Raw genomic sequence first — 22,443 nt, 5'->3', positions numbered from 1 at the left:
TGAGTGTCCTGGGGTAAGTAAGTCTTATTTTCTGTGACACTCTAAGCTATGGTTGGGCACCTTTTTATAAAGTTCTAAATATATGTATTCAAACATTTATTTGCCTTGACTCAGGATGTTCAACATTCCTTATTTTCAGACAGTCAGTTTCATATTTGGGATAATGCATTTGAATAAAACAATTTTTTTCTTACCTTAAAATTTTTTTGGCGCAATTTTTTTTTTCTGTTTCCGGCGTCATACGTGTCGCCGGAAGATGCGTCATTTTTGACGTTCTTTTGCGCCAAAAATGTCGGCGTTCCGGATGTGGCGTCATTTTTGGCGCCAAAAGCATTTAGGCACCAAATAATGTGGGCGTCTTATTTGGCGCTAAAAAAATATGGGCGTCACTTTTGTTTCCACATTATTTAAGTCTCAATTTTTATTGCTTCTGGTTGCTAGAAGCTTGTTCACTGGCATTTTTTCCCATTCCTGAAACTGTCATTTAAGGAATTTGATCAATTTTGCTTTATATGTTGTTTTTTCTATTACATATTGCAAGATGTCCCATTTTGAAGCTGAGTCAGAAGATACTTCTGGAAAATCGCTGCCTGGTGCTGGAGCTACCAAAGCTAAGTGTATCTGCTGTAAACTTTTGGTAGCTGTTCCTCCAGCTGTTGTTTGTATTGAATGTCATGACAAACTTGTTAATGCAGATAATATTTCCTTTAGTAAAGTTACATTACCTGTTGCTGTTCCATCAACATCTAATACTCAGAGTGTTCCTGATAACATAAGAGATTTTGTTTCTAAATCCATTAAGAAGGCTATGTCTGTTATTCCTCCTAGTAAACGTAAAAAGTCTTTTAAAACTTCTCATTTTTCAGATGAATTTTTAAATGAACATCATCATTCTAATTCTGATAATGGCTCTTCTAGTTCAGAGGATTCTGTCTCAGAGGTTGATGCTGATAAATCTTTATTTAAAATGGAATTTATTCGTTCTTTACTTAAAGAAGCCCTAATTGCATTAGAAATTGAGGATTCTGGTCCTCTTGATACTAAATCTAAACGTTTAGATAAGGTTTTTAAATCTCCTGTAGTTATTCCAGAAGTTTTTCCTGTTCCTGGTGCTATTTCTGAAGTAATTTCCAGGGAATGGAATAATTTGGGTAATTCATTTACTCCTTCTAAACGTTTTAAGCAATTATATCCTGTGCCATCTGACAGATTAGAATTTTGGGACAAAATCCCTAAGGTTGATGGGGCTGTCTCTACTCTTGCTAAGCGTACTACCATTCCTACGGCAGATGGTACTTCCTTTAAGGATCCTTTAGATAGGAAAATTGAATCCTTTCTAAGAAAAGCTTACTTGTGTTCAGGTAATCTTCTTAGACCTGCTATATCTTTGGCGGATGTTGCTGCAGTTTCAACTTTTTGGTTGGAAGCTTTAGCGCAACAAGTAACAGATCATAATTCTCATAGCATTATTATTCTTCTTCAACATGCTAATAATTTTATTTGTGATGCCATCTTTGATATCATTAGAGTTGATGTCAGGTATATGTCTCTAGCTATTTTAGCTAGAAGAGCTTTATGGCTTAAAACTTGGAATGCTGATATGTCTTCTAAGTCTACTCTGCTTTCCCTTTCTTTCCAGGGTAATAAATTATTTGGTTCTCAGTTGGATTCTATTATCTCAACTGTTACTGGAGGGAAAGGGACTTTTTTACCACAGGATAAAAAATCTAAAGGTAAATTTAGGTCTAATAATCGTTTTCGTTCCTTTCGTCACAACAAGGAACAAAAGCCTGATCCTTCATCCTCAGGAGCGGTATCAGTTTGGAAACCATCTCCAGTCTGGAATAAATCCAAGCCTTTTAGAAAATCAAAGCCAGCTCCTAAGTCCACATGAAGGTGCGGCCCTCATTCCAGCTCAGCTGGTAGGGGGCAGATTACGTTTTTTCAAAGGAATTTGGATCAATTCCGTTCACAATCTTTGGATTCAGAATATTGTTTCAGAAGGGTACAGAATTGGCTTCAAGATAAGGCCTCCTGCAAAGAGATTTTTTCTTTCCCGTGTCCCAGTAAATCCAGCGAAGGCTCAAACATTTCTGAAATGTGTTTCAGATCTAGAGTTGGCTGGAGTAATTATGCCAGTTCCAGTTCTGGAACAGGGGCTGGGGTTTTATTCAAATCTCTTCATTGTACCAAAGAAGGAGAATTCCTTCAGACCAGTTCTGGATCTAAAAATATTGAATCGTTATGTAAGGATACCAACATTCAAAATGGTAACTGTAAGGACTATCCTGCCTTTTGTTCAGCAAGGGCATTATATGTCTACAATAGATTTACAGGATGCATATCTGCATATTCCGATTCATCCAGATCACTATCAGTTTCTGAGATTCTCATTCCTAGACAAGCATTACCAGTTTGTGGCTCTGCCGTTTGGCCTAGCAACAGCTCCAAGAATTTTTACAAAGGTTCTCGGTGCCCTTCTGTCTGTAATCAGAGAACAGGGTATTGTGGTATTTCCTTATTTGGACGATATCTTGGTACTTGCTCAGTCTTCACATTTAGCAGAATCTCATACGAATCGACTTGTGTTGTTTCTTCAAGATCATGGTTGGAGGATCAATTTACTAAAAAGTTCATTGATTCCTCAGACAAGGGTAACCTTTTTGGGTTTCCAGATAGATTCAGTGTCCATGACTCTATCTTTGACAGACAAGAGACGTCTAAAATTGATATCAGCTTGTCGAAACCTTCAGTCACAATCATTCCCTTCGGTAGCCTTATGCATGGAAATTCTAGGTCTTATGACTGCTGCATCGGACGCGATCCCCTTTGCTCGTTTTCACATGCGACCTCTTCAGCTCTGTATGCTGAACCAGTGGTGCAGGGATTACACAAAGATATCTCAATTAATATCTTTAAAACCGATTGTACGACACTCTCTGATGTGGTGGACAGATCACCATTGTTTAGTTCAGGGGGCTTCTTTTGTTCTTCCGACCTGGACTGTAATCTCAACAGATGCAAGTCTTACAGGTTGGGGAGCTGTGTGGGGGTCTCTGACGGCACAAGGGGTTTGGGAATCTCAGGAGGTGAGATTACCGATCAATATTTTGAAACTCCGTGCAATTTTCAGAGCTCTTCAGTCTTGGCCTCTTCTAAAGAGAGAATCGTTCATTTGTTTTCAGACAGACAATGTCACATCTGTGGCATACATCAATCATCAAGGAGGGACTCACAGCCCTCTGGCTATGAAAGAAGTATCTTGAATTCTGGTTTGGGCGGAATCCAGCTCCTGTCTAGTTTCTGCGGTTCATATCCCAGGTATAGACAATTGGGAAGCGGATTATCTCAGTCGCCAAACGTTGCATTCGGGCGAATGGTCTCTTCACCCAGAGGTATTTCTTCAGATTGTCCAAATGTGGGGACTTCCAGAAATAGATCTGATGGCCTCTCATCTAAACAAGAAACTTACCAGGTATCTGTCCAGATCCAGGGATCCTCAAGCGGAAGCAGTGGATGCATTGTCACTTCCTTGGAAGTATCATCCTGCTTATATCTTTCCGCCTCTAGTTCTTCTTACAAGAGTGATCTCCAAGATTCTGAAGGAATGCTCGTTTGTTCTGCTGGTAGCTCCAGCATGGCCTCACAGGTTTTGGTATGCGGATCTTGTCCGGATGACCTCTTGCCAACCGTGGACTCTTCCGTTAAGACCAGACCTTCTGTCGCAAGGTCCTTTTTTCCATCAGGATCTCAAATCCTTAAATTTAAAGGTATGGAGATTGAACGCTTGATTCTTAGTCAAAGAGGTTTCTCTGACTCTGTGATTAATACTATGTTACAGGCTCGTAAATCTGTATCTAGGGAGATATATTATAGAGTCAGGAAGACTTATATTTCTTGGTGTTTTTCTCATCATTTTTCCTGGCATTCTTTTAGAATTCCGAGAATTTTACAGTTTCTTCAGGATGGTTTGGAGAAAGGTTTGTCTGCAAGTTCCTTGAAAGGACAAATCTCTGCTCTTTCTGTTCTTTTTCACAGAAAGATTGCTAATCTTCCTGATATTCATTGTTTTGTACCAGCTTTGGTTCGTATAAAACCTGTCATTAAGTCAATTTCTCCTCCTTGGAGTTTGAATTTGGTTCTGGGGGCTCTTCAAGCTCCTTCGTTTGAACCTATGCATTCATTGGACATTAAATTACTTTCTTGGAAAGTTTTGTTCCTTTTGGCCATCTCTTCTGCCAGAAGAGTTTCTGAATTATCTGCTCTTTCTTGTGAGTCTCCTTTTCTGATTTTTTTATCAGGATAAGGCGGTGTTGCGAACTTCTTTTGAATTTTTACCTAAGGTTGTGAATTCCAACAACATTAGTAGAGACATTGTGGTTCCTTCATTATGTCCTAATCCTAAGAATTCTAAGGAGAAATCATTGCATTCTTTGGATGTAGTTAGAGCTTTGAAATATTATATTGAAGCTACTAAGAATTTCCGAAAGACTTCTAGTCTATTTGTTATCTTTTCCGGTTCTAGGAAAGGTCAGAAGGCCTCTGCCATTTCTTTGGCATCTTGGTTGAAATCTTTAATTCATCATGCTTATGTCGAGTCGGGTAAAACTCAGCCTCAAAGGATTACAGCTCATTCTACTAGGTCAGTTTCTACTTCCTGAGCGTTTAGGAATGAAGCTTCGGTTGATCAGATTTGCAAAGCAGCAACTTGGTCTTCTTTGCATACTTTTACTAAATTCTACCATTTTGATGTGTTTTCTTCTTCTGAAGCTGTTTTTGGTAGAAAAGTACTTCAGGCAACTGTTTCAGTTTGAATCTTCTGCTTATATTTTCAGTTTTTTTCATTATAAAATTTAAACTTTATTTTGGGTGTGGATTATTTTGCAGCGGAATTGGCTGTCTTTATTTTATCCCTCCCTCTCTAGTGACTCTTGCGTGGAAAGATCCACATCTTGGGTAGTCATTATCCCATACGTCACTAGCTCATGGACTCTTGTTAATTACATGAAAGAAAACATAATTTATGTAAGAACTTACCTGATAAATTCATTTCATTCATATTAGCAAGAGTCCATGAGGCCCACCATTTTTGTGGTGGTTATGATTTTTTTGTATAAAGCACAATTATTCCAATTCCTTATTTTTTATGCTTTCGCACTTTTTTTCTTATCACCCCACTTCTTGGCTATTCGTTAAACTGATTTGTGGGTGTGGTGAGGGGTGTATTTGTAGGCATTTTGAGGTTTGGGAAACTTTGCCCCTCCTGGTAGGAATGTATATCCCATACGTCACTAGCTCATGGACTCTTGCTAATATGAAAGAAATGAATTTATCAGGTAAGTTCTTACATAAATTATGTATTTTTTTTTTTTTAATACTTATTGTAAGTGGTTAGTTTTTTTTAAAATACTTATGGGGGGGTTAGTGACGACGGACGCGTTACAAATGCAATTATAGTATAGATTTATACACATGATTATATATAAGTATAGATATATACAGATATATATATATATATATATATATAGTAATATCTATTAATATACATATAAACACATATAAATACATAAATACATATGTACACACGTGTATATATAAACAAAAAAAATATTTCAGATTAATCATTAGTTAACAAATGTATTTATTTTTTGTTTTTCTTTTATCAGATTTTAGTTTATTCGTCTGGGATTCGTTTGTTAATAAAAAAAAATCCATTTACCTCTTATTTCCTAAGAGGGACATTTCGGGGGAGTAGAGGAGCAGCTAGACAATGTTAAGTACTAGTTAGAACGACAAGCAAACCTCAGCACAGAATTTCTTTTTTAAATATTATATATTCACATACTTATTGGCTGGTACATTAGCCAATCAACTGTCAAGCATGTTGCTGGATCATTGTTGAATAGTGTACATTTGAAATTTCCTGCCTTAAAGGGCCACTAAACCCAAAATCTTTCTTTCATGATTCAGATAGAGAATACAAATTTAAACATTACAATTTACTTCTATTATTTATTTTGCTTCATTTTTTAGATATCCTTAGTTGAAGAAAAAGCAATGCACATGGGTGAGCCAATCACACGAGGCTTCTATGTGCAGCAACCAATCAGCAGCTACTGAGCATATCTAGATATGCTTTTCAGTAAAGAATATCAAGAGAATATAACAAATTAGATAATAGAAGTAAATTAGAAATATGTTTAAAATTGCATTCTCTTTCTAAATCATGAAAGAAAAAATTTGGGTTTCATGTCCCTTTAAGGGTATCAGAACCGGTGCTTATTGGACATTGAGGTAATTTTTTGTAGATTTCTCATGTTTGTCATAATAAGAGTATTGTTTCTCAGCTTGTGGGCTTTGTTATCCAGTGAGACGTGTACCTTACTAGCTACTTGTTTCAATAGCATCCAATGGCATTGCACTTTCATTTCTTTTTGCATTGTGGTTTTCATGTTTAATAGATTATTGCAAGAGCTTTAACACAAGATAATGTCATCTATGTCTCAATTAGAATATCCATTTCTTTTGCATCCTCTTTCTTATCAAAACACAAAGTAATCTTCTTGCCTTTACCATGGATAATCAATGATGTTTCTTAACACAATAACAAAAGTGTAAATAGGATTGATAAAGACATAACCCTTTACTACCATCAGTCAGTATTGCCTTCCCTCAAAATGTCTATTGTTATGTAATTTTATGGGACATGTTGACAACCTCAGCTCATATCTGCTTTTGCCTATTTCCATTATCACATCTTCCTGCTATATCAAGGACGAATCCTCATCGGCTGTAATATTGCATTCAAAATCACACAGCCTTAAAAGGGACACTATACTATCCAATTTGTTTTACTTAAATGTGTTCCCATTGACTTGTTATACCTACTGCAAAGTATTACATTTATGGGACACTATTCTTTAACGTTTACTTTTGTATTTGAATTTGCTGTTTTGTCCATTAAAGGGCCATCATTGTTGCAAAAATTTCCCGTTCTAATTTGTTTGAAACTACTACTTTGCTTTACAAAGGGCTGTAAGCAATTGTTCATATAAAATGGCTTTATTTGTGCTCTGCTATACTAGGGGCAACAATATTTTCATGATTTTAGATGCTAGCTAATGAACAACAACATTTCTGCTATGCTATTGCAGAAGATAATTATAATGTTTTATTGCTAATGCTAATGTTTTGATATTTTATCTGGATTTTGGCCTTTGTGCCTCTTTGTCTTTACAGGTCTATTGTCCACTCCTTGCTGGTCTAGTGGGTTTAAACCCTCACCTGCTTCCACCCATTCTTCAGGATCCTGTCAATATGCACAGAGCTCTCCAGAAACTAACTCTGGGATTCAAAACCTTTATACTTCTCAGGACAATCGTATGAAGGTGAATAACAATGGAGTACCATGGAATGGGTCCTCACCACCTATCTGTATGGATTATAATTATCCCTTTCCGCAGCAGAGGTTATCTCAGAGTTCAAGGTAAATGACAGCATATTTTTTCACAATAAATTCATGCATAGTTGCCAACTGTCCAGTTTGTCCCAGGACTGACCCATTTTTTGGCTTCCTGTCCCTGCTTTTTAAGCTTGTCCCTTGTTAAATTTAGTCTGTATATAGATTATTAATATTGTGTGCAGTGCAGTACTCCTACCACCGAGGGTGCTGTGACATTAGACTCATTGCTTACAGCAGTGTTTTTCAACCAGTGTGCCGTGGCACACTAGTGTGCCTTGAGAGATCCTCAGGTGTGCCACGGCAGACTGACAACAGTGTGACATATTTTTAACTTTGCTTGTTTTTTACTCCCAGTGCAGGGGTAGTTTGTAGGAGGCATGGCATAACAGCACAATACATACAGTATGTGTGTGTTTGTGTGTATGTGTATATATAAATGCTGTATTAGGCTACAATGTGTGATTTTTTTAAAATTTTGGGATGGTGGTGTGCCACAGGATTTTTTTAATGTAAAAAAGTGTGCCACGGCAAAAAAAAGGTTAAAAATCACTGGCTTACAGTATGTTATTTTTCTGCAGTTTCCTTTATTTCTGTGGTTTTCTGTTACACTGGAACTTAGCAGTGTGTAGTGAGGTCAGGTAAGAGAAAGCCATGATGTGGGATATATAATACCAGGGAGGGTAGGAGGCAAGTGGTGAGGAAGCCAGGCAGCTCAATAGTGTTGTACAATTTGAAAAGTGTCATTTCCCTCATGTATATACTGAAGCTTTGCTTAGTAGGGGCTTAACACAGGCTTTTTATGTGCTGGGACTAGAATTCACAGAACATACAAAATAAATAAAAAAAATTCCAGATGTACTGGGGCATTTCTTGGTTATTAACCTTTTGCTCACAATTACCTACTTATGAAACTTTCAATAGTGTCTTAGCAAAAGTTAAACATAAAAACAAATCCTCAACATACCCGCATATATTGTTTTCATCAGTCAGCAGGTTAAACCTATTATATTATATACTTATTTCAGTATGTGTAACATATAAACCAGGGTGTTTTGTGGTGTCCTGCTATACAGATGCTGAAGGTTAATAATTTAACCCTTGGTTGCTTATTTTAGTACTTGCTATAACGTTATTCTTCCTATGTCAGTTATGTAATTGAGAGTAATTAACCTTCATTAACCCCTTCACCCAAATAGACATATATATATATATATATATATATATATACATTGTGCGGTACTTTGGCTAATTGTCTGAGCTTCAGGAACCTCCAGCACGATCGGTGCTCCGATTCTATATGAGAACAGATTGTTACAGATGTGACAGTGTGTATCACCATCTGTAAAGATCCTCTGCTGGTGCCGGCGGGAGGTGTGGGAGGGAATCCGGGAGGCGAGTGGGTGGCCCAGCAGTGATGGGCAAGGGATTGGGAGGGCCCTACACTGCAGAAAATAAAAAAATAAAGGGAGAGGGAGGAAAGGGGTGTTATGCTACAGAAAAAAGTTGGGGCAGGGATGTGGATGGGGGGGGGGGGCTAACTAATGATTGTGGGAGGGGGACCACTACACTACCGAAAATAAAAAAAATTATAATAAAAAACAAATAAATAAATAAAAAAGCTTTCTATAGGTTCTGGTAGACAGCTGCCAGTACCTAAGTTGGCAGACAATAGTTAGAAGGGGGAGGGTTAGAGAGCTGTTTGGGAGGGATCAGGGAGGGTGGAGGGTAAGGGGGGATCCAAAACTGCAGCAAATATGAAAATATATGAAAATATTTAAAGGGACAGTCTACACCAGAATTTTTATTGTTTTAAAAGATAGATAATCCCTTTATTACCCATTCCCCAGTTTTGCATAACCAGCACAGTTATATTAATATACTTTTAACCTCTGTGATTATCTTGTATCTAAGCTTCTGCAAACTGCCCCTTTTATTTTAGTTCTTTTGACAGACTTGCAGTTTAGCCAATCAGTTCCTGCTCCCGGATAACTTCACGTGCACGAGCACAGTGTTATCTATATGAAATACATGAACTAACACCCTCTAGTGGTGAAAAACTGTTAAAATGCATTCTGAAAAGAGGTGGCCTTCAAGGTCTAAGAAATTAGCATATGAACCTCCTAGGTTAAGCTTTAAACTAAGAATACCAAGAGAACAAAGCAAAATTGGTGATAAAAGTAAATTGGAAAATTGTTTAAAATGACATGCGCTATCTGAATCATGAAAGTTTATTTTGGCCTAGACTGTCTCTTTAATAGAAAGAAAATTAATCTTCATACTGACAGACTGTCTGCCAGTACCTAAGATGGGGGTTACCAGTGGGGAGTGATTGAGGGAAAATAGCTTTTTGGGAGGGATTAGGTAGGGATTAGTAGGTGGGAAGCTACCTGATTCCCCTTCATTGTCGGGAATAATAGAAGTGTGGTGCATAGATGCAATTAGTGGCCTTCTAATTACCAAAAAGCAATTGCAAAGCCATATATGTCTGCTATTTCTGAACAAAGGGGATCCAAGAGAAGCTTTTACAACCATTTGTGCCATAATTACACAAGCGGTATGTAAATTTTATTGAGAAACCAAAAGTTTTTGAAAAACAATTTTTTTTTTATTTGAACACATTTGGTGGTGAAATGGCAGCATGAAATATGACAAAATGGGTCTAGATCAATACCTTGGGTTGTCTACTTAAAAAATATATAGTTTTGACTGGTAAATAAAAAAACAGAAAAACAAGGCTCTAATTCTGTTTAAACTGAGTGATGGCAAAAATGCAAAAAATTCTCCGATATGTTGGGCAAGTTTTTCTAGAAAAGTCCCGGTAGTGAAGGGTAGTGATGTCGCAAATAGTTTGCCGGCGAATAGTTCCCGGCGAACATAGCATGTTCGCGTTTGCCGCGGCGGGCGAACATATGCGATGTTCGATCCGCCCCCTATTCATCATCATCATTGAGTAAACTTTGACCCTGTATCTCACAGTCTGCAGACACATTCCAGCCAATCAGCAGCAGACCCTCCCTCCCAGAATCTCCCAGCTCCTGGACAGCAGCCATTTTAGATTCATTCGGAACCTGCATTGTTAGTGAGAGGAGGGACAGTGTAGCTGCTGGTGATTTAATAGGGAAATTGATAGCTAGGCTAGTGTATTCAGTGTCCACTACAGTCCTGAAGGACTCATCTGATCTCTGCTGTAAGGACAGCACCCCAAAAAGCCCTTTTTAGGGCTAGAACATCATTTTTTTTCCTGTGTAATCTAATTGCAGTTGCCTGCCTGCCAAGCCACTTGCCCAGTGCCACCACTCATATCTGGTGTAACAGTAGTGTAAATTTAAAAAAAAAAACTTTTTTGACTGTGAAACACCAGTCTGCTAGTGTAATCTAATTGCAGTTGCCTGCCAGCCAGCGTGTGTGCCAGGCCCACTTGCCCAGTGCCACCACTCATATCTGGTGTAACAGTAGTGTAAATTTAAAAAAAAAAAACTTTTTTTGACTGTGAAACATCAGTCTGCTAGTGTAATCTAATTGCAGTTGCCTGCCTGCCAGCGTGTGTGCCAGGCTCACAGCGTATACTGTGCCCACTTGCCCAGTGGCCCCACTCATATCTGGTGTAACAGTAGTGTAAATTTAAAAAAAAAAACTTTTTTGACTGTGAAACATCAGTCTGCTTGTGTAATCTAATTGCAGTTGCCTGCCTGCCAGCGTGTGTGCCAGGCCCACTTGCCCAGTGCCACCACTCATATCTGCTGTAACAGTAGTGTACATTTTTTAAAAAAAACTTTTTTGACTGTGAAACATCAGTCTGCTAGTGTAATCTAATTGCAGTTGCCTGCCTGCCAGCGTGTGTGCCAGGCTCACAGCCTATACTGTGCCCACTTGCCCAGTGCCACCACTCATATCTTGTTTAATAGTAGTGTAAGTGTACATTTAAAAACAAAAAAAACTTTTTGGACTGTGAAACATCAGTCTGCTAGTGTAATCTAATTGCAGTTGCCTGCCTGCCAGCGTGTGTGCCAGGCTCACAGCGTATACTGTGCCCACAGCGTATACTGTGCCCACTTGCCCAGTGGCCCCACTCATATCTGGTGTAACAGTAGTGTAAATTTAAAAAAAAAACTTTTTTGACTGTGAAATATCAGTCTGCTTGTGTAATCTAATTGCAGTTGCCTGCCTGCCTGCCAGCGTGTGTGCCAGGCTCACGTATACTGTGCCCACTTGCCCAGTGCCACCACTCATATCTGGTGTAACAGTAGTGTAAATTTAAAAACAAAAAACTTTTTGGACTGTGAAACATCAGTCTGCTTTTTTGTGTCAGGCTCACAGCGTATACTGTGCCCACTTGCCCAGTGCCACCACTCATATCTTGTTTAATAGTAGTGTAAGTGTACATTTAAAAACAAAAAAAACTTTTTGGACTGTGAAACATCAGTCTGCTTTTTTGTGTCAGGCTCACAGCTTATACTGGGCCCACTTGCCCAGTGCCACCACTCATATCTTGTTTAATAGTAGTGTAAGTGTATATTTAAAAAAATAAAAAACTTTTTGGACTGTGAAACATCAGTCTGCTTTTTTGTGTCAGGCTCACAGAGTATACTGTGCCCACTTGCCCAGTGCCACCACTTATATCTTGTTTAATAGTAGTGTAAGGGTACATTTAAAAAAAAAATGACAGGCAGAGGCAGGCCACCCCGCAGGTGCCGTCGTGGTCGTGGTGCTGTGATTCACTTTGGCCCTAGAATAATGCCCAGTGTTCAGAGGCCACGTCCCATGAACTCGAAAATTTCTGAGGAAATAGTTAACTTTTTAACACAGGACACCCAATCTTCTATAGCTTCCGCTCCAAACCTTGACGCACCATCCTCCTCCAGCTTATCTTCGGGCACCTCTCAAGTTACCACTCGCCCACCTGCCGCCACCACCAACACTAGCACCACAGCCGCTTCACTTGATCTGTCAGAGGAGTTTTTTACACATCAGTTGGAAGAAATGAGTGATGCGCAACCATCATTGACAGAGGATGTAGATAACAGTGATATATCTCAGTCAGGCAGGATTACAGACATGGACGTACTGTGTAGTGATGATGATGATGTTGTACCCGCTGCTGCTTCCTTTGTTGATTTGTCAGATACAAGTGAAGCGGTTGATGATGATGACGATGCGTCCGTGGATGTCACGTGGGTGCCCGCTAGAAGAGAAGAAGAACAGGGGGAAAGTTCAGATGGGGAGACAGAGAGGAGGAGGAGACGAGTTGGAAGCATGGGGAGGTCGTCGCAAGGAGCTAGTGGCACAGTCAGACAGCATGCATCGGCACCCGGGGTCAGCCAGACAGCACGCCAATCAACGCATGCTGTTGACACCACCAGAATGCCGTCATCGCAGAGCTCAGCAGTTTTTGTGTGTCTGCCTCTGACAACAGCGATGCCATTTGCAACCTGTGCCAAAAGAAACAGAGTCGTGGGATGTCCAACACCCACCTAGGTACAACTGCTTTGCGAAGGCACATGATCGCACATCACAAACGCCTATGGGATCAACACATGAGTAGAAGCAGCACACAAACTCAAAGCCGCCATCCTCCTCCTGGTCCAGCATCTTCAGCCACCTCAACCACTGCTGTCCTCCTTGCCCCCTCTCAACCATCCGCCACTCTGTCTCTCTTCCGGAGCAGTTCCTGCTCATCTGCCCACAGTCAGGTGTCTGTCAAGGACATGTTTGAGCGTAAGAAGCCAATGTCACAAAGTCACTCCCTTGCCCGGCATCTGACAGCTGGCTTGTCTGAACTCTTAGCCCGCCAGCTTTTACCATACAAGCTGGTGGAGTCTGAGGCGTTCAAAACATTTGTAGCTATTGGGACACCGCATTGGAAGGTACCCAGACGAAATTTCTTTGCACAAAAGGCAATCCCCAACCTGTACTCGATTGTGCGAAAGGAAGTAATGGCATGTCTGGCACACAGTGTTGGGGCAAGGGTCCATATGACCACTGATAGCTGGTCTTCAAAGCATGGTCAGGGCAGGTATATCACCTACACTGTGCATTGGGTAAACCTGCTGACGGCTGCCAAGCATGGAATGCGTGGCTCTGCAGAGGAGGAGTTGGTGACACCGCCACGACTTGCAGGCAGGCCTGCTGCCACCTCCTCTGCTCCTCCTACTCCATCCTCTTCTATAACCTCCTCGGCTGAGTCCTCTTCTGCTGCTGCGTCTTGCTCCACATCAACGGCAGCTCCCCAGGTACTATTCCACATCCCAGATACGGCAGTGTCACGCCGTATTGGGGTTGACTTGCCTGAAAGCAGAGAGTCACACCGGACCAGCACTCCTGTGGATCAGTGGCTGACTCCGCACCAACTGGAGATCGGCAAAGTGGTTTCTGACAACGGAAGTAATTTGGTGGCGGCATTGAAATTGGGCAAGTTGAAACGTGTGCCGTGCATGGCACATGTGTGTAATCTGATTGTACAACGCTTTGTGCATAAGTACCCAGGCTTACAGGACGTCCTGAAGCAGGCCAGGAAGGTGTGTGGCCATTTGAGGCGCTCCTACACGGCCATGGCGCACTTTTCCGATATCCAGCGGCGAAACAACATGCCAGTGAGGCGCTTGATTTGTGACAGCCCGACACGTTGGAATTCAACACTCCTAATGTTCGACCGCCTGCTCCAACAAGAAAAAGCCATTAACGAGTATTTGTATGACCGGGGTGCTAGGACAGCCTCTGCGGAGCTGGGATTTTTTTTGCCACGTTACTGGACGCTAATGCACAATGCCTGTAGGCTCATGCATCCTTTTGAGGAGGTGACAAACCTAGTCAGTCGCACCGAAATTACCATCAGCGACATCATACCATTTGTTTTCTTCCTGGAGCGTGCCCTGCGAAGAGTGCTGGATCAGGCCGTAGATGAGCGTTAAGAGGAAGAGTTGTGGTCACCATCACCACCAGAAACAGCCTTATCAGCATCGCTTGCTGGACCAGCGGCAACGCTGGAAGAGGATTGTGAGGAAGAGGAGTCAGAGGAGGAATGTGGCTTTGAGGAGGAGGAGGAAGACCAACCACAACAGGCATCCCAGGGTGCTCATTGTCACCTATCTGGTACCCGTGGTGTTGTACGTGGCTGGGGGGAAGAAGATACCTTCAGTGAGACCACTGAGGACGAGGAACGGGACATGAGTAGCTCGGCATCCAACCTTGTGCAAATGGGGTCTTTCATGCTGTCGTGCCTGTTGAGTGAACCTCGTATAAAAAAGCTGAAGGAGAACGACCTGTACTGGGTGTCCACGCTACTAGACCCCCGGTGTAAGCATAAAGTGCCTGAAATGTTACCGAATTACCGCAAGTCGGAAAGGATGCAGCAGTTCCAAAATAAATTAAAAAGTATGCTTTACACAGCGAATAAGGGTGATGTCACAGCACAATGGGAATCTAACAGGGGAAGAGGTGAAAGTAATCCTACGACTCCCACGCCGGCAAGGACAGGATGCTTTACAGACGTGTTGTTGATGGAGGACATGCAGAGCTTTTTAACTCCTATGCATCGCCACAGCCCTTCGGGGTCCACCCTCAGAGAACGACTCGACCGACAGGTAGCAGGCTACCTCGCCTTAACTGCAGATCTCGACACTCTGAGGAGCGATGAACCCCTTGACTACTGGGTGTGCAGGCTTGACCTGTGGCCTGAGCTATCCCAATTTGTGATAGAACTTCTGGCCTGCCCCGCTTCAAGTGTCCTGTCAGAAAGGACCTTCAGTGCAGCAGGAGGTATTGTCACTGAGAAGAGAAGTCGTCTAGGTCAAAAAAGTCTAGATTACCTCACCTTTATTAAGATGAATGAGGGATGGATCCCGAAGGGACTGACATTGGGCGATACATTCGAGTAAAAAAGGCCTGATGAGATGAGCTGCCTTGGGCTAAAAATTGGTCCTTACGGTGCTGTATTTTATCTTTGAATGCCGGATGACTTGCGTGACTTATCCGCCACCAACTAGGGTTCAAGCCACAATGTTTTAGGGCACTTTCTGCCTGGGAAACAAACATCAATTTTTCTGGCCGCTGCTACAGCAGCGGCTGCAACAATACCTAATTTTTCAGGCATGTGTACATGCCTAATTTTTCTGGCCTCTGGTGCAGCACTGTGGCTTGAAAAACCAAACCAATAAAAAAGGCACATAACATGGATTAAACTGATAGGAGTAGTGTGTTAAGTAGTACTATTCCTATCTGGTGGCACATTAGATTGCACGCGCAGTGCCCCAAAGTTGAAGTAGGAGGACCGACCAAGCATCTTTTTCCATCTCCCGGTTCCTAAAATCCATGCCATATACATGGATTAAACTGATAGGAATAGTACTACTTAACACACCTTATAATAACCCAGAGAGAGGCAACGCAGAGAGAGGAGTCTGAAGAAGAGGAGTCAGAGGAGGAAGGTGGCTTTAAGGAGGTGGAAGACCAAACACAGCAGGCGTCCCAGGGGGCTTGTTGTCACCTTTCGGGGACCCTTGGTGTTGTACGTGGCTGGGTGGAGGAAGAGACCTTCAATGACATCATTGAGGACAAGGAACAGGACATGGCTAGCTTGGTATCCAACCTTGTGCAAATGGGGAGTTTGCGGTTGTGCAAATGGACTGTTTGCGGTTGTTTGCGGTGCGTTACACGGGGAGTTTGGTCTGTCACAGTGAAGCGGGCGTAACCCTTACACTACCTGATCGATACAAAATCATACCTGATGTTTTAAAGCACGTTATTCCAAACAATTTAGAAATGTTAGGTGATTTATGCCCTTTATGGATTAAAACCAGACTCTGCATCAACTTTGTAATTTTCCGTGGGAGTTTTGCCATGGATCCCCCTCCGGCATGCCACAGTCCAGGTGTTAGTACCCTTGAAACAACTTTTCCATCACTATTGTGGCCAGAAAGAGTCCCTGTGGGTTTTAAAATTTGCCTGCCTAAGTCAATGGCGGTTCGCCCGTTCGCAAACTTTTGCGGACGTTCGCTGTTCGCGAACGCAAAATATTAAGTTCACGACATCACTAGTGAAGGGGTTAAAGTATTATAACAGTGCATATAGAAAATACTCTAATATGTTAGAGCAAATTTCTTATTGCACTATTACTTGCAAATAACCATGTTTATAAGCCCTGCAAGTAATTAAACACATAACTAAAGTCAGTGCCAGAGCAGCAATGCACTGCTGGGAGCTAGCTAAACACATAGGGTGAGCCAATGTCAAAAGACAAATGTGTGTAGCCACAAGTCCACATCTAGATCCCAGTAGTGCATTGCTGTTGCTGAGGATATGTACATATCCTTTATTACCAAGAGTACCCAAGAGAGTGAATTTAAAAATTACATTCTCTATCTGAATCATGAACGTTTAATGTAATCTTTCCTGGTCCTTTAAGCAATCAGTATGGGGTTGATCTGAGTAGGCGGAGCTAAGCAAACCATAAATGTGCGTGGCTCTTTTGCAAAGCGTCCCTGGAAATTATTTTCAAATGTTGGCAACTATGTATATGTGGGTACTTACATAAACAAAGTATTGTAACTTTTAAAAATATTGTGCTCTGCCACCTTTGCTTTGCCAACATAATAACACATCCATTGCTTCTCTGTAATATCAGCTGATACATTTAGATTAATCTACTAGATGATACTGATAGAGGGCAAATGCGGCAGAAATATGTACTAACTATTATATGTACTAACAATATTTTAGGCAAAATTGCTTCTAATAAAAGTTATTACTGTTTTTCATGGGCATACACAGATATGCTGTGAGGCCCCCGTATTTATACACCACACCTGCTCAGAGAGTCAGTATTGGCTTGTATAACACAATTTACGTCTTCACAGATGTAATACACACCACTGCTAGTTCGAATTCTATCATGTAAGATGTTTGTTAAAATGAGCTGTATATATTTGGTACTCGATCCGATATGCAGCGTCGCCCGCAAAAGCCGGCGACGCCAAATTTTGCGCTGATTTGGTATCACATATACGACGTAACCTAGAAGTTACGCTCGTATATTTCTGCCTTCGGCCATAGTTTTTTGGCCCATAAACAGGTATACCAAACCCGCGCAGTTTGGTATCCAATATACAGCGTAAGGACTTACGTAGCGAAAATGGAGAAATCTTACTCCATTTTCACCTCGCCACAAATTGCAGTCGTAGTAAGCCTTACGCTGTGTATTGGAGCCCCGTAGCTCCCTAAACTACCTGCTAAATAAAACCTAACACCTAACGCATGCGCAATGTCTATCTACCTGTCAACCGCGATCCCCCGCCGCAATCCCTAATAAAGTATTTAACCCCTAAACCGCTGCTCCCGGACCCCGCCGCAAACCTACATTAAATGTATAACCCCGTAATGTGAGCCCCTACCCTGCCGCCATCTACATTACCTACCCCCTAATGTGAGCCCCTTACACCGCCGCCACCTACATTACCTACCCCCTAATGTGAGCCCCTTACACCGCCCCCACCTACATTACCTACCCCCTAATGTGAGCCCCTTACACCGCCGCCACCTACATTACCTACCCCCTAATGTGAGCTCCTACCCCACCGCCAGCTATATTAAAATTATTAACCCCTAATTTGATCCCCCTACCCCGCCGCCAGCTATATTAAAATTATTAACCCCTAATTTGATCCCCCTACCCCGCCGCCAGCTATATTAAAATTATTAACCCCTAATTTAATCCCCCTACCCCGCCGCCAGCTATATTAAAATGATTAACCCCTAATTTAATCCCCCTACACCGCCGCCAGCTATATTAAATACATAACCCCTAATCTAATCCCCCTAGTAATCAGCCCTATTACCAGCCCTTAAAAGGGCCTTTTGCGTTTCATTGCCTCCAAATTAACAGCTCTATTGCCAGCCCTTAAAAGGGCTTTTTGCGGGGCATTGTCACAAAGTAATCAGCTCTTTTGCCTCTAATCTAAATCCCCCTACACCGCCGCCACCTATAATAAATGTATTACCCACTAATCTAATCCCCCTACACCGCCGCCACCTATATTAAATAGATTAACCCCTAATCTGCCCCCCCTACACCGCCGCCATCTATATTAACTATATTAACCCTAATTATATTACGGTTAATATAGTTATTATATTATATATATTAACCCTAATTATATTAGGGTTAATATCGTTATTATATTATATATATTATATATATATATATATATAGTATTGGAAGAAAGAAAAACGAGGAACTGCAGGCTCTGTTTTCCAAAGTGGTTAGTTTAATGAACAGTTTAGTGAGATACACAGTCACAGTGTGCAGGGCTGGATCTGACGCGTTTCCCGCATGCTCACATGCGCTTCATCAGAGATCATATATATTAACTATATTAACCCTATCTAACTATCTATCTAACTATCTAACTCTAAGACCCCTAACTTAATTATTATTAAAATAAATCTAAATAATATTAATAATATTAACTAAATTATTCCTATTTAAATCTCAATATTTACCTATAAAATAAACCCTAAGATAGCTACAATATAATTAATAATTACGTTGTATCTATTTTAGGGTTTATATTTATTTTACAGGTAACTTGGTATTTATTTTAACTAGGTACAATAACTATTAAATAGTTAATAACTATTTAATAGCTACCTAGTTAAAATAATTACCAATTTACCTGTAAAATAAATCCTAACCTAAGTTACAAATATATCTACACTATCAATAAATTAATTAAATAAACTACAAATATCAAACTAAAATACAATTAAATGCACTAAACTAAATTACAAAAAAAACAAACACTAAATTACAAAAAATAAAAAAAGATTACAAGATTTTTAAGCTAATTAGATCTATTCTAAGCCCCCTAATAAAATAACAAAGCCCCCAAAATAAAAAAAATTCCCTACCCTATTCTAAATTACAAAAGTTAACAGCTCTATTACCAGCCCTTAAAAGGGCCTTTTGCGGGGCATGCCCCAAAGTAATCAGCTCTTTTGCCTGTAAAAAAAACACAATACCGCCCCCCAACATTACAACCCACCACCCAAACCCCCCTTAAAAAAATCTAACACTAAGCCCCAGAAGATCTCCCTACCTTGAGTCGTCTTCACCCAGCCGGGCCAAACTCTTCATCCAATCCGGGCGATGTCTTCATCCAAGCGGCAAAGAAGAAGTCTTCCATCCGGCGATGTCTTCATCCAAGCGGCAAAGAAGAGGTCCTCCATCGGGGCAAAGTTTTCCTCCAAGCGGCATCTTCAATCTTCTTTCTTCCGACCTCCGACGCGGAACATCCAGCTGGCCCGACGACTGAAAGATGAATGAAGTTTAAATGACGTCATCCAAGATGGCGTCCCTCGAATTCCGATTGGCTGATAGGATTCTATCAGCCAATTGGAATTAAGGTAAGAAAATCTGATTGGCTGATTGAATCAGCCAATCAGATTCAAGTTCAATCCGATTGGCTGATCCAATCAGCCAATAAGATTGAGCTCGCATTCTATTGGCTGATCGGAACAGCCAATAGAATGTGAGCTCAATCTGATTGGCTGATTGGATCAGCCAATCGGATTGAACTTGAATCTGATTGGCTGATTCAATCAGCCAATCAGATTTTCTTACCTTAATTCCAATTGGCTGATAGAATCCTATCAGCCAATCGGAATTCGAGGGACGCCATCTTGGATGACGTCGTTTAAAGGAAACTTCATTCATCTTTCAGTCGTCGGGCCAGCTGGATGTTTCGCGTCGGAGGTCGGAAGAAAGAAGATTGAAGATGCCGCTTGGAGGAAAACTTCGCCCCGATGGAGGACCTCTTCTTTGCCGCTTGGATGAAGACATCACCGGGATGGAAGACTTCTTCTTTGCCGCTTGGATGAAGACATCGCCCGGATGGAAGACTTCTTCTTTGCAGCTTGGATGAAGACATCGCCCGGATGGAAGACTTTTTCTTTGCCGCTTGGATGAAGACATCGCCCGGATTGGATGAAGAGTTCGGCCCGGCTGGGTGAAGACGAGTCAAGGTAGGGAGATCTTCTGGGGCTTAGTGTTAGGTTTTTTTAAGGGGGGTTTGGGTGGGTTTAGAGTAGGGGTATGTGGGTGGTGGGTTGTAATGTTGGGGGGTGGTATTGTGTTTTTTTTTTACAGGCAAAAGAGCTGATTACTTTGGGGCATGCCCTGCAAAAGGCCCTTTAAGGGCTGGTAATAGAGCTGTTAACTTTTGTAATTTAGAATAGGGTAGGGAATTTTTCTTATTTTGGGGGGCTTTATTATTTTATTAGGGGGCTTAGAATAGGTGTAATTAGCTTAAAAATCTTGTAATCTTTTTTTATTTTTTGTAATTTAGTGTTTGTTTTTGTAATTTAGTTTAGTGTATTTAATTGTATTTTAGTTTAGATATTTGTAGTTTATTTAATTAATTTATTGATAGTGTAGGTGTATTTGTATCTTAGGTTAGGATTTATTTTACAGGTAAATTGGTAATTATTTTAACTAGGTAGCTATTAAATAGTTATTAACGATTTAATAGCTATTGTACCTAGTTAAAATATATACCAAGTTACCTGTAAAATAAATATAAACCCTAAAATAGATACAATGTAATTATTAATTATATTGTAGCTATCTTAGGGTTTATTTTATAGGTAAGTATTGAGATTTAAATAGGAATAATTTAGTTAATATTATTAATATTATTTAGATTTATTTTAATAATAATTAAGTTAGGGGTGTTAGAGTTAGATAGGGTTAATATAGTTAATATATATATATAATATAACTATATTAACTATATTAACCCTAATATAATTAGGGTTAATATAGTTAATATAGATGGCGGCGGTGTAGGGGGGCAGATTAGGGGTTAATCTATTTAATATAGGTGGCGGAGGTGTAGGGGGATTAGATTAGGGGGTAATACATTTATTATAGGTGGCGGCGGTGTAGGGGGATTTAGATTAGAGGCAAAAGAGCTAATTACTTTGTGACAATGCCCCGCAAAAAGCCCTTTTAAGGGCTGGTAAAAGAGCTGATTACTTTGGGGAAATGCCCCGCAAAAAGCCATTTTAAGGGCTGGTAATAGGGCTGATTACTTTAGGGGGATTAGATTAGTGGTTAATGTATTTAATATAGCTGGCGGCGGTGTAGGGGGATTAAATTAGGGGTTAATAATTTTAATATAGCTGGCGGCGGTGTAGGGGGATTAAATTAGCGGTTAATAATTTTAATATAGCTGGCGGCGGGGTCGGGGGATTCGATTAGGGGTTAATAATTTTAATATAGCTGGCTGCTGGGTAGGGGGATTAAATTAGGGGTTTATAATTTTAATATAGCTGGCGGCGGGGTAGGAGCTCACATTAGGGGGTAGGTAATGTAGGTGGCGGCGGTGTAAGGGGCTCACATTAGGGGGTAGGTAATGTAGGTGGCGGCGGGGTCCGGGAGCGGCGGTTTAGGGGTTAATAACTTTATTAGGTGGAGGCGGGGTCCGGGAGTGGTGGTTTAGGGGTTAATACATTTTTTATTGTTAGGAGTGAGAGGGGGGATAGCGGATAGAGGGTTAGACGTGTCGGGCTAAGTTTGGGAGGCGTGATAGACAGTACGGGAGATTTAATAATTTAGTCAGGTTTTGTAGGCGCCGGCAGTTTCTAAAGTGCCGTAAGTCACTGGCGACTCCAGAAATTTGTACTTACGCAGATTTCTGGACATCGCTAGTTTATCCGACTTACGGCACTTTAGCAATTGCCAGCGGGGTATATTGGATAGCTCGAGTTGCGAGCTGAAACTACGGGCAGCGGGGGTTCCCTTGCTTGCGCCGCAAACTACGATCTATATCGGATCGCGCCCTTGATGTTCATATTGGAAATAAAGGTAACAAGTCTGAATCCAATCCAATGTGCACCATACCGCACAGCACAAGGAGGTTTTTCAGTAACTTGTAATGGCAGCGCTATGGAGAGTGTGATACTGCTCATTTTATTGTGTTATTTACGCA

General features: G+C 41.0%; 1 protein-coding gene across 1 annotated transcript in view; it reads left to right on the top strand.

Annotated features, from left to right (window-relative positions):
• MYRFL (myelin regulatory factor like) overlaps window positions 1–22,443 on the top strand; it is a 477,269-nt gene that overhangs the window by 52,011 nt on the left and 402,815 nt on the right. Inside the window, 1 exon segment of the mRNA XM_053719216.1 lies at window positions 7,240–7,486. Coding sequence (XP_053575191.1) covers window positions 7,240–7,486 — 247 coding nt within the window.

This window comes from Bombina bombina, chromosome 6, assembly GCF_027579735.1.
Source record: "Bombina bombina isolate aBomBom1 chromosome 6, aBomBom1.pri, whole genome shotgun sequence".
NCBI classification, from domain to species: Eukaryota; Metazoa; Chordata; class Amphibia; order Anura; family Bombinatoridae; genus Bombina; species Bombina bombina.
Note: the sequence above shows the minus strand (reverse complement) of the source record. Positions and strands in the feature narration are given on the sequence as shown.